Raw genomic sequence first — 12,368 nt, 5'->3', positions numbered from 1 at the left:
CTAGCGACCAAAGGCTCCCAGACAAACTCCTTCCACTGAAGGGAGTGGAATCCCTGTTCACCACCCATCCCACCTCAGGTCATTTAGGGCTCAGGCAGGGCGGGGCCTAAGGCACACTGACAGACTGGCCGGCTCTTCACCTTGTCTACCCTGCCTCCTCCTTCCCTTGACAGGCACAGGTGTCACTTGGGAGCAAGGTCCAGGCTCAGGCTCAGGCTCTGTCTTTGGACACAACGTTCAAGACCGTGAAACAACAAGACCGACCCTCCCTCCGCCCACAAATATCTTCCTTTCCTTCCCCACTTACAGATGCTTCGAAGTCTAAGACGCTCCCACAAGAGCTCTCTGCAGGGACGCCCTGCGGGCCCTGGGAGAGTGCTCATCATCTACGGGGTTGCACGCTGGGTGAGAGCAGGCTGCGGACCAGGAGGGCCTTTACTCCAGCCTCTCCGTCAAGGTTGCGTTCACCAGCCTCCATTGGCGTAGCCCCTGCAGTCTGACAGTAATCACTATAGAAATAGTGACAGGGGTGGTTAGGACTCCTCGCTTCCACTGCAGGTGACACGTGTTGGATCCCTGGTCGCGGAACTAAGATCCCGAAAGCCTCATGGCTGGGCCAAAAAACAAACAAACAAACAAACAAAGGTTACTGTGGGTGCAGAGTAGGGACGAGGCCTAGGCGAAACCGCCCTCCGTCAGATAATCACAATAGAGGCTGGCACGCGCCGCGCCCCCCCAACCTTGAGCCAGTCACCTATCTGAATACATTAGATACGTTAACCCTAGAGGGAGTACTATTATTAACCCAACTGAGCTGCGGAATCTGCGCTCTCCAACGCCTCATTGCTGTCTGTGTCTATTGAGCCGGCAAACCTGTAAACCTGGGCGCTGCCCTGCGCTCCCCCGCGATCAGACCGCAGCGCCGGGGCCGGACAGGGCGTGGAGACTCGGTCCTGAAATCCGCGAAAGCTCCCGGGAGCAGGGGTCGGAGCTGGCCCTCAGTCTGCAGAGCATCTGCGGAAGGTGGAGGCGCATTCCTAGACGGGCACAGCGCGTGCCAAGGCCGCCAGGGGTGAAGAGCTAGGTGCGGAGCCGTCTACCAGACGCGGGCGGAGCAGGCTTTAGCTCTGCGCCCAGGAAACCTGGCCCTCGCGCCTCAGCCGCGGGGAGCCCCGGGCGCCCCGCCCCGCGCGGAGCCCTTCGGTTCCGGGAGCGCATGGTCGGCTCCGCGCCCTTCCAGGGCCGCGACCAGGGCCGGGCAGGGGCGGAGCTGCGGCCTCCGGGAGCTGGGTCCCTGCCCCCGCCGTTCTTTGCTGACCGGAGCGCGACGAGGTACTGTCCCCCGCGTCCGTCCGACGGCCCCGCTCGGCGCTTTAAAAACCCGCCCAGCTGCAGCGGCGGCGGCGGCGGGAGGCGCGACCGAGCCCCGGGCCCGCGCCCCAACTGCCGGCCAGAGCAGCCCCATGGAGGGTAAGTGCCCTCGCCTCCTCACCCGCTACCCCGGCGCCGCGCTCCGCGCCCCGGCCCCTCAGCCACCCGTTGCAGCACTTTCCCTCACCCCGCGGGCCTCTGCTGGGGCGCAGCCCTGCCTTGCCTCCCGCTCCTAGCGGGGTGCGGGGATGGAGCGTAAGGCCCGCTCATCGCAGCTAGCTGCGGGTCAGGAGGTGTGGGTGTCTTTCCTTCTCACCACCCAACCGGGTCCTGACCCCAGGGCCTGGGAAGCCCCGCGCCCGCACGTGACCCGAAAGACGGACCTTCCTTGCTTAGCGCAGGATCGAGGGTCCGAGCTCTCTCAGCCGGCTCAGACTGAAGCCCCCCAGGTCCGGGCAAGTGTGGGGTGCAGGTGCCGGTAGCAGAGTGCCTGTGTTTTGGTTTCTCACGCTCGCTGCTCCCATCTTCATCCACATCCCCTCCACCGTCTCCCACCGACTCCGCTAAGTGGGCTTGCTGTGAGAGAGGGCTCGGTGGAGGGAGCGGTTTTTAGAGAAAGTTACAGAGTTCAAGCTACAGTCCAGCCTCTCAGCAGGTTCCAGGACCCAAAGGGTAGGGCTGTGAGTGCCCCCCAGGGCGTCATCCCTTCCCCTGCTTTCCTTAAGTGCAGGGTGCCCAGCTCACCCTCAAGCCTGAACAGGAGTCCAGGGAAGATGGCGGTTCTCATAAGAGAAGAGTTAATTTCTACGCAGAAGCACAAGGAAATGGTTCATTTCACCCAGAATCCCAAGTCCCGGGCCAGCTGCTTTCCAAGGGAAACCAGAAAGCTCTGTCCAGTGCACTAGGACCATAAGGGAAATGGTTTCTCCTTGAGACCCATTAGAGCCCAGCCAGCAGCACCCTCCCCAGCAGATACATTAAACCTGCTTCTGTGTTATCCCTGGGGTCTAACCCAGGGGGGTGGGCTTGCTGCTCAAATTCTGTCCCCAGCCTGCCAGTGGTGTGAAGGGGAGTGGCTTTCCCCAGGCATCACATCCCGGTGGTGTCTGCCCCCAGAGCAGGTGGCCCTGGTGATTGGGGGCATCCTTGGGGGACTGCTGCTACTGCTGCTGTTGATGGTGGTGAGCCGGTGTCTCTGGAAGAGGCTTCGCGCCACGTTCGCCTATGAGGAGCTGTCAGGGACCACGGCTGCCTCCAGCACACAGGGACACAAGCTCTGCCCACCGGATGCCAGGACCCAGGCGAGCAGGTGAGGCAGGATTGGGGCCTTGGGGCCAAGGGAGCTCCTGCTCTTGCTTCGGGCCCTCCCTGTGGCGTTTCCCCTGGAGCGGCGTGGGGAAGGAAAGGTCTGTTTATGGAGGGCCTCCTCTGTGCTGTCAGCAGGCCGGGAGCTATCACAAAGAAACCCCACAGTTCTCACCACAGCTGTGAGGCAGGTGTTATGAAGCCCGTTTTCCAGCTAAGGAAAGTGAGGCTCAGTGGACGTAAGTAATGGGTCCAGATAGCACAACTAGGAAGTGGCAGAAGAGGCATTCAAACCCAGGCAGGCCTACTCCGGAAGCTGTGCTCCTTCTCCAAGTCAGCACTGCTGTGGACAGACAGAGGTGTTGCCTCTGGCTGTGTGTGTGTGTGTGTGTTTGTGTGTGTGTGTGTGTGTGTGTGTGCCCTGGTGTGGGCCCAGAAAATGGTGCTCTTGCCTCCTCCTGGCTCCGGCTGGCTTTTTCTCCTCCGGTGCCTGGCACTCAACCCCTCTGGGCTGAGCGCTCTGAGGCCACACTGTTCACTAGCCACCTACGTGTCATCTCCGTGCCTCTGGACAGGCCACCAGGTGTACCATTCGTGGTGCCCCCTTCCCTCCAAAGCCAAGACTGGGTGCCCCTGAGCAGCAGAGAGTGGGCCCAGGCCCCACAGGACCCCTGCCCAGCCCCGGAGCTCCTGCCTCATGCCACCCGCAGCAATCTTGGTGAGTGTGCCCACCAGGGCCTGCCCAGGGGTCATGGTCTGCTCAGGCCAGGGCGGACCCATCTGGCTTCATGGGCCTGGCTCCAGAAAAGAGCCTGGATGGCCCTGGGGATGCCAGAGTTACCCAGTGACCACTCTTTCCAGGTGCTTGCGTTTACCAAATGCCTGCCGCACCCCAGCCTGGGCCAGATATGGCTTCATGTGCCATTTTGGAGTTAGACCATAACTCTGGGGCTGGGGGAGGGATTATCACCCCATTTTACACATTAAAAAACTGAGGCTCCGGAGGTTAACAGTGCCTTGCCCAAGGTCACAGAGGCAGTAAGCAACAGATCTGGAATTGGAACCCTGGTGTTCCTGGGTGCAGAACCTGTGCTGTGTCCTGCTTCCGGATGATGGGTTGGCCAATGCAGAAGGCGGCATGGTGGAAGCTGGGCGCACAGCTCTCTGCTGCCTCTGTGCTCTGAAGGCCTCCCCGGAACCACCCAGTAATCAGCTGGGCCCTTCTAATTTAAAGAGGAAGAACAGGGACAACACTATATTACTGAGACACCCTCTGGACACCACGGAAAGGGGCCAGGCCAGATGCTGGGAACTGCGCCCCGCCCTGCAGGCCCTGACTTCTGGGGGTGGGGGTCAGTCACGGGAGCAGGGGTTGAATGAATACTGTGGCCTCCGCTAGGAGCCCCAGGGAGGAGCAGGCCTGGATGTAGAATGCCTTAGTGCTGAGAAGGCCTCTTGGGGGAGCTGCACTAGAGAGAGGGGCTGTGTTCAGTCCGGAGAAGAGAGCGGGGCGAATGTGGTCAGGAGAGGCCAGTGAACTGCCTGGTCAAAGCTCAGCCAGGAAGGGCTGGGCCAGGAGAGGTGTGGCAGTGGAACCCAGAGCTTGCTGTCCCCCATGCCCCTGCCTTCCCCTGGCCTGCCAGTCCTCCCAGCCCCTGTGTTGTAGGAGACGCATGCGTGGTGGGGACCATCAATCCAGAGCTCTACAAGATCCCGGAGGACAAAAGTGAGACCCACTTCCCTGAGGGCTGCCTGGGGCGGCTGTGGTTCTCTGTGGAATACCAACAGCAGGCCGAGCGACTGCTGGTGGGCCTGATCCAGGCACAGCGGCTGCAAGCCCCCTCAGAGCCCTGTAGCCCCCTGGTGAAGCTCCATCTGCTACCGGATGAGCGGCGCTTCCGCCAGTCCAAGACCAAATGCGGAACAACCAGCCCACAGTTCGACGAGCACTTCATCTTTCAGGTATGGCCTCCGGAGCGGGCAGGGTCTGGGGCCCTCTCCCTCCTGGGAAGGACAGACATTGCGCAGGAGAGCCCCAGCCTTCTGTGCTAACCACGGCTCTGCAGCCCCCAGGACCCCTGTGCCACAGGCTCTGCTTTACCCCTCCTGCCAGGTCAGGGTGTACAAGAGCCCTCACACTTGCATGGTGGGGGAAGATGAGAGACTTGAGGGATGAGGGGGCAGAGGGCTAGGCTCCTCCTGTCCAGGTTGCATGGAGGTGAGAAACAGAAACATATTCTTGGAACACCCACTGAATGCCAGGCCCTGGCTCATGGAGCTCAAGGAGGCACCCCAAAGCCCTGGAACACGAGGAGCTCTCTGGGAAGGTTATCCACGGAAGGCAGAGGGGGAGACCCCCCAGGCCCCTTGGGGTGGGGGCAGGAACTCACCTGTCCCGTCAGAAGCCAGAGCAGGACCTGAGAGCCATCTTGCGACAGGTGGTGCCTTGGCAGCATGGTGGGCGGATGAGCTCAGGGTCTGGAGGTGCTGAGGCTGCCGGGGCACTGAGCCAAGCTCACGGCGGCCTGGGAGCCTCAGCAGGTGACTGGGGCCCTTACGGGAAGCCAGCAACCAAGAGTTGCCGAGAGGCCCCGGACAAACATTTTTAAGAGCAGGGCAGCAGGCTGGTTGGCAAGGTAAGGAGAGGCCAGTCTGCATCTGGGAAGAGTGTGATTCCTGCCTTCTTCCGGGGCTGAGCACTGAGAAGAGGGGTGGCACACGGCCCAGCCCCTGGCTGTCCTGCTGGTGCCGAGGCTGTGAGAATTCACAGGTGAACCTGCTCCTCTTAGGACATCCAGATCCAAGGTGGGGAGGCTTGGATCAGCCGCACGTCACGCTTGCGTAGTTACACCCATCACTTCCCTGCTCTGTCCCTGCACCGACTTGCTCCTGGCCTCTCTGTGCTTTACGGGGGAAGGGGAAGGAGAAGAAGAAGAGAAGAAAATCACTATTAATTAACCATCTGCCATTCGTGGTTTTATAACCCAGAGAGTAAGAAACATTATCCCGTTTTACAGGTGAGGAGACTGAGTCTCAGGGAGAGGGCTGTTCAGGTGCCCAACTCAGGTAGCAGAGACAGGCGGGTTCCCTGGGCTCCAGTGCGGGAGCCTCTTACACTTTTATGTGTAGGCAAATCATTGGATGCCCTGTTAAATGTAGATTCTGCTTCATGGGTCTGGGTGGAGCCTAAGGTCCTGCACTTCTGAGGTCCAGGGGGTGGTGTGTACTGCTGGTCCTTGGAGCACACTCAGCGTGGCAAGGCTCTGGCACACCCTGCCACCTCCCCGGGATACTGGCCCAACGGCAGCAAAGGGTCCCCTGAGGATGCCTGGGTTTGGGGTGCACAGGTCCCTGGTTGACACACCCCTCATGGAAGGATCCTGTATCCAGAACATACCACGCCATCCCATCCCCTGACTCCACACCTGAGCCCAGCTGGGCCCTCATCTCCCTCAGGTGCCCAGCAAGAGTATCACCCAGAGGGTGCTGAGGTTCTCGGTGTACCACGTGGACAGGCAGAGGAAGCACCAGCTCCTGGGCCAGGTGCTGTTCCCCCTGAAGACGGAGACCCTGGCGGGCGACTGTCGGCTCATCTGGAGAGACCTGGAGGCTGAGAGCCTGGAGGTAAAGGTCAGGGTCACCAGACATATGCCACCATGTGTCAGACTACCGTGGACAGCCAGCAGGTGTGGCCCAGCACCTGCTGGCCAGTGTCAGCCCTCATTATACTGCCCACCACCCCTACAAGCGTGACTCAGCATGGTGGGCCCGGGCCGGAGCTGCGTGGGACAAGGAGGGTGTGTGGAGCCTGGGCAGGGAGGGGTGCCTGAGCCTCTTTTGCCCTGGAGGTCAGATTACCTGGAGCATCCTGAAAAATCCACATTTCGATTCCTATCCAGATCAGACAGCTGTGAAAGATGACACCCCAAACGGACCAGCCAAGGAAACTACCTACCCTTCCCCCAACCCCCAGTGAGGGTCCGGGTGGCTCAGAATAGGCCTTGGAATACCCCAGACCTGGGTTTGAATCCTCAGCTCTGGTCCTTACTACTGTGTGATCTTTAGCGTGCCCCTTCAACTCCCCAGACCTCAGTTTCCCCATCTGTAAAATGGGTGGGCTTCCAGGAGAGAATGTGGCTATGTCACGGAGTACCCAGGGCCTGCCTGCTGGGAGGAAGGAGGAGGGCATGGGGGCCTCCAGTACCTACCAGGGTGACAGGGGTGCTTTCCTCTTGGCCTCTCCAGTCTCCCTCCAAGTTTGGCGACCTCCAGTTCTGCCTCAGCTACAACGACTGCCTGAACCGCCTCACGGTGATCGTGCTGCGAGCCAAGGGCCTCCAACTCCTCCAGGATGACACAAGCTTTGTCAGTAAGCCTTCGCCCTGGGGCAGGGCTCACCCCGTGAGCTTAGGACCCTCACCCCCGCCGTCCAGCTTCTGCTCGCATATGCTGCCAGGAGCATCACTGCCTCCCGAGCCACGCTTCCCGAGCCACGCCCCCCGAGCCACGCCCTCCCGCTCTGCACGGCTGTGGCGTGAGAAGCTGCTTCCTTATGTGAATCCCAGGGCTGCATCTCCTTGGCCTCCATCAAGACCCCTAAGACACCTGAGACCAAGTTTGCCCCTCCCTTTTCGCAAAGCGGTGTCTTGGCTCCTTGCTGCGCTGCCTGACTCCGCCCCTGCCCTTCTGCGAAGGTTCCAGTTCCTCCAGGAAGAGGCCCTGAGCCCCCCTGCCCCGGGAGCTGGGGGTGGCGGGGGCACCCCTGCGTGCAGAGCTGGTCACTCAACTGGAGCCTGGGAGCTGGGGGCACAGGAGCCCTGCTTGGGCTCACCCCGCATGTCCCGCCCCACTGTCAACCCCCCCAGCCACACAGTGTCTGCCCCCATGCGTCTCTGCCTCTGGCTCACTATAAGCAAGCTGGCATTCAACCCTCCACTGCGGATCCAAAACCCATCTAAGCCGCCCCCAAAAAAACTTGGCCTCTGAAGGAGAAGGTGTTTAGGGGCCCCAGGAGGCCTGAGCGCCCGGCAGGCAGGACCTGCCCCCTGTGGGGAGGGATGGGAGTGTGGTGCCAGGTTCCAGGAACAAAGGCCAGTCCAGCCGTGGGTGCGTTCAGGAGACAGAGAGGAGAGAAGAGGAAGGGAGCCGAGCGTTTCCTCGGCTGCAGGCAGTGCACTAATCAACCCCGTAATCAACCCCGTTTCCTCTTGTAACGCCCTTTGGCTGCAGCAGCTGTGAGTAATGGGGTCCTGGCGCCCAGGCGGGGCATGTGCCCTCCCAGCCGGACCTCCCACAGGCTGGAGGCTGGGCCCCTGCTCGCCCCTCCTAGCCCGCGGTCTGCACTGCCCCCCAGGTGTGCTTGTCAAGGTGTCTCTGATGAACCACAACAAGTTTGTCAAGTGCAAGAAGACTTTGGCTGTGCTGGGCTCCGCCAACCCTGTGTACAGCGAGACCTTCAGCTTCAAGGCCGACCCTGCCGAGCTGGACACGGCGAGCCTCAGCCTGACAGTGCTGCAGAGGGCCAAAGGGGACAGTAAGGCTGCTCCCTTAACCTCAGGCCGTGGGGGCAATGGGCAAAGGAGGAGCTGCTGTGCATTCAGGAAGCACGGACCCTTTGGAGGGAGCAGTATGGTTTCTGTTCTCCGCTAAGGAAACTAGCGCTCAGAGAGACTGAGATAATTGCCCAAGAACACGGAGCGTGCTAGTGAGAGAGCTGCGATTCACACCCAGCTTTACTCCGGTTTGATTGTCCATAGCACCCTAGAAAGAGGTTAAAGGATGGCCTCTGCTACCGCCTCCTGGAGCAAATCACCAGAGAGGTTGGGAGATGGCACAGCTACGTGCCACCAGCCCAATGACCTGGTGCTGTGGGTCTTTATGGGCTCTTGTGTTGCCTCACGCCTTCTGTACAAGGCTTGAGGGTCCTGGGTAAGGTTCAGTGTGGATGAGAGGGTGGAGTTATCCCAGGCTGCTCTCCCATACTGCCCCCCACCCCAGTGTCCACTGCCACTGAGGCAGAGCTGTCAGGCCAGCTGGTCTCATGGGCCAGAGCTTAAGCTCCTTCTCCACTGTGGTAGTTGGTAGGTGAAAATCATTGTTGGATACTCCCCCTGAATATACAAGTAGGCTGATGGAAGACGGCTTCCTTCTGGAGGGGCCCCTTCCTCCCTCAGCTCTTTGATGTGAGGCAGGTTTGACGGCCCACCGGGAGGGTGGGGGCAGAGTGGGTGCCCCAACGGAAAGGCAGGCTCTCCACCTGGGCTCCCTTCCCCTGCCAGCTACCACTCCAGATCAAAGTCAAGACCTCTTTGAAGGCTGTTAAAGAGGGAGGGGGCTGGCTACTTCCTTCGAGGGGAGAGTGAGAGAGAGAGAGGGAAGGCACTGGGGATGGCTGAGGTCATGTGGCTTCTGGGCTCCAGAGAATGACAGTGTTCTCCCGCCCCGCCCCCCCCCGCAGGGAGCCGCGAGTTGGGCCGGGTGGTGGTGGGCCCCTACATGTACGCCCGAGGCAAAGAGCTGGAGCACTGGAACGAGATGCTTAGCAAACCCAAGGAGCTGGTGAGGCGCTGGCACGCACTCTGCCGCACCACTGAGCCCTGACCCCGGCAGGGACCTCGGGTCTGCTCCAGGAGCCCTATCTCCCCACAGCCAGGTCTGACAGCCACAGGCCTGGACGCTGCATCCAGCATTCTCACTGGGCTGCAGGACCAGCCCGAGCCGGGGGATCACGAGTGCCAATGTGCAGGAGAGAAGAGACGACAGGAGAGCCCCTGCCAGGACAGTGTTGCGGCCGCTGGGTTACATCTCACCAGCACGAGAGGCCCTCCCGACTCATTCCATCCTTCGTTACCCGTGGGGCTGCCTGGGCTTGGAATCCTGGCTCCTGGTCATCCCAGTCTCGAACTGGACCGGAATCTCAGGCATTGGGAAGAAATACCCTCTAGAGTGAAAGCATAGCTGTGCGCGTTGCATGGAGTGCCAGGGAAACTTGGAAAACTGATGATGTGTTGATGCTCAGCCTCCACTTTTTTCCTCTGTGGTTTCTCTGCCTTCTGCCTGGTGGAGAAAATGAACTGCCCAAAGCGTTTATTTCGGTTGGTCCACAATAAATAGCACAGTCTGAGAAACTGGATCAGCATGTAGGTGCGGAACAGTCCCCAGGATGCCTGGGCAGCACGGCTTGGGAGAAAAGGCTCCTGGGGATCGCGACTCACTCGCTTCACACCTGCAGGAGAAAGCAGCCCACCCAGGTACCAAGTGGTGGACGGGTTCTGGGCGTCCGCTCCTGGGGCTCTCACTTTGGGCATGAAATGGTGAAAGCATGTGGCCAAAGCATAGCCCATAGGGCTGAAAGCTTTTCCCGTAAACCTAGCAATTCCACTATGATTATTGTGTTGTGGTAGGTGTCGGTGTAAACTTCATTAAGATGGAAGTTCCCTCAACTTCCCGTGAAGATGTACTCAAGGTCACCGGCAGCCCTTGTGCTTGTCACTGTTACTTATCAGGCAGTTTGTATTTTCACCCAAATGCTACTAAACTTGCATATCCAAGCCTCGTTACTGTGTAATTCGAACAACACTTAAAACAGAATCTTCTCTTTTCTTAGGCAGTGAAGCAACTTCTGCAAAAGCAAGTAGTGAATGTTGACGTCGGTTTGTGCCTCTTTGACTTCACCTCCATTGTGCCAATGCACAAATATAAGCTTTGCTGGTGGTGGTCCATACACACAGAATACCTTGTGTTTGCTTTTCCTCACTTATTTCACGGGTACATTTTTAATGTAGTCCACGCTCCAGGAATTTCTAATAGTGCTGTAGCACACACATAATAGGCATTCTCTGTGTGTTTGTATAGCCAGCTACTAAAATGGAACTGTTCCGCTTTCACCTGGGGTCATGAAACCACAGGTGCCAACCACCTCCACATTTCAAGGGGAGGTTCATGGCTGTCAGTGACCTTTCCAGGGCCACTTGGAAAAGTTGGTAAGTTTTCCCTTTGCAGGACAGAATGGACGGGTATGGCCTACTCACGGTTGAAAAATCTCAATGGCAAGAGACAGGCAGGCTCTCTGCTCTGATGGGGAGGTGGGGGTGGTATACTGGACTGGCCCCCGTCTACAGATGCAGTCAGGGTAAAAAATACACAAGTGCCTCCCGTAGACCAGAGACGACAGCCAGCCTGGGCTATCTCGATACTGTCCACAAGGTGACCCCAGCAGAACGAAGGCCTTGGCATTTCCATAAAACATTTAGAACCAGCTTCTCAATTTCCACACCAAAAATGTGCTAGAATTTGGTTGGATTCTTCATGGAGTATATAGATCAGTTTGGTGGCCATTTGGTATCTTTACAATGTTGAATCTTCAACCCATTAACATGGTGTATCCCTCTATTTCTTTAAGTCTTTTGCAAGTTTCCTTAAACATGTTTCATGGTTTTCAGGAACGTGTTTTTGCACCTCTTTTCTTGGATTTATTCTTAGGTGTTTTATATTTGTTTGTTTCCAATATAGAGAGATTCTATTGATTTTTGTATGTTGACTTTGTACCTAGTGAGTGGCCTTGCTCAAGTCACTTGTAATAGTTTGTCTGTAGATTCTTTGTACTTTCTTTGCATATAGTCATGGCCTCTGTGAATGGTAGTTTTACTTCTTCCTTTCCAATCTTTATGCCTTCTTTATCTCTTGCCAAATTGCAGTGGCTGGGTAACTGGACAAGAAAAGGAAATAAAAGGCATCCAGATCATGAAGGAAGAAGTAAAACTATATTTATTTGCAGATGACATGGTTTTGTATATAGAAAATCCTAAGAAATCCACCAAAAACTTTTGTGAATATAGAATTCTAGGTTGACATTTCCTTTTCTTTCAACGGCTTTAAAATGTTATTCACATTTCAGAACTTCTTTTTCTTTTCTTTCTTTCTTTTTTTTTTTTTTTGGCCACGCAGCATCCCTTCCAGGATCTTAGTTCCCAGAATGGGGAATGAACCTGGGCCACCGCAGTGAAAGTGCCAAGTCCTAACCACTGGACCGCCATGGAATTCCCTAGAATTTCTTTTCTGTGTCTCCCTTTTATCTGACATCTTGGCCCCTCCAGCCCCAGCTGCCTTGGCAACCCCAATCTCCAGTGTCTTGTCTCTCCAGCTGCAGAGTGTCTGCTGCCTTTTCTGCCTCTTAGCCATGGCCCTCTGTCCAAATGCTCAGCCTCTTAACTAGAATCAGCAAGTTTCCTGAAGGGAAAAGTGGTTCACAGAACGTCAGCTCATCTCCTTGTGTTTTCCTTCTTCTGAAATCATGGTCCACCAAATGCTTGTCAACTTGGCAGCTCTTCAGCAAAGAAGTTTTCTGTATTTTGTTCAGGTTTTCTAGTTGTTCTCAGCAATGAACATAACTCTGACTCAAGCAGAAAAATAATTATTTTCTAAGAATTCTTCTCCCAGAAAAAGAATTCTTAGCAAAGAGTGATTTTATACAGGGAATTTGATGACACAAGTTACACAGCCTTCTTGGGAGGCTGATGAAGCTAAAAGGAGAAAAGTTGCTTGTATCAGTTGGCTATTTTTGGAATAATGGTGCATAACAAACAATCTCAACATCTCGGTGTTATACTAAAATGAGCATTTATTTCTCACACATCTATGGGTCAGCTGAGTGTGGGCTGATCTAGGTTAGGCAACTCGCTTTCAAGCTGTGG

The 12,368-nt window shown here is 57.0% G+C and overlaps 1 protein-coding gene across 10 annotated transcripts; it reads left to right on the top strand.

Annotated features, from left to right (window-relative positions):
• The first annotated feature begins 1,365 nt into the window (after positions 1–1,365).
• LOC114883312 (synaptotagmin-15-like) lies at positions 1,366–9,667 on the top strand. Of its 10 annotated transcripts, none has more exons than XM_029200993.1 (8): positions 1,366–1,470; positions 2,488–2,680; positions 3,252–3,394; positions 4,343–4,638; positions 6,133–6,300; positions 6,922–7,045; positions 8,030–8,209; positions 9,134–9,667. In XM_029200993.1, exons 1-8 carry the CDS (start codon positions 1,464–1,466, stop codon positions 9,274–9,276), a joined length of 1,254 nt encoding a protein of 417 aa, XP_029056826.1. In that variant the 5' UTR covers positions 1,366–1,463; the 3' UTR covers positions 9,277–9,667. The 10 variants fall into 10 exon arrangements, 9 of the variants coding, with proteins under 9 accessions (XP_029056826.1, XP_029056825.1, XP_029056823.1 ...); XM_029200992.1 differs by having other exon boundaries at positions 6,133–6,306; XR_003790532.1 differs by having other exon boundaries at positions 2,488–3,394; positions 6,133–6,306; positions 6,922–7,041.
• The last annotated feature ends 2,701 nt before the right edge of the window (positions 9,668–12,368 follow it).

The sequence above is a fragment of the Monodon monoceros genome, unplaced genomic scaffold (assembly GCF_005190385.1).
Source record: "Monodon monoceros isolate NGI ecotype Baffin Bay Population unplaced genomic scaffold, NGI_Narwhal_1 Super_Scaffold_4, whole genome shotgun sequence".
Lineage (NCBI taxonomy): Eukaryota > Metazoa > Chordata > Mammalia > Artiodactyla > Monodontidae > Monodon > Monodon monoceros.
The sequence above is the reverse complement of the archived record's forward strand: the minus strand, read 5'-3'. Positions and strand labels throughout refer to the sequence as shown.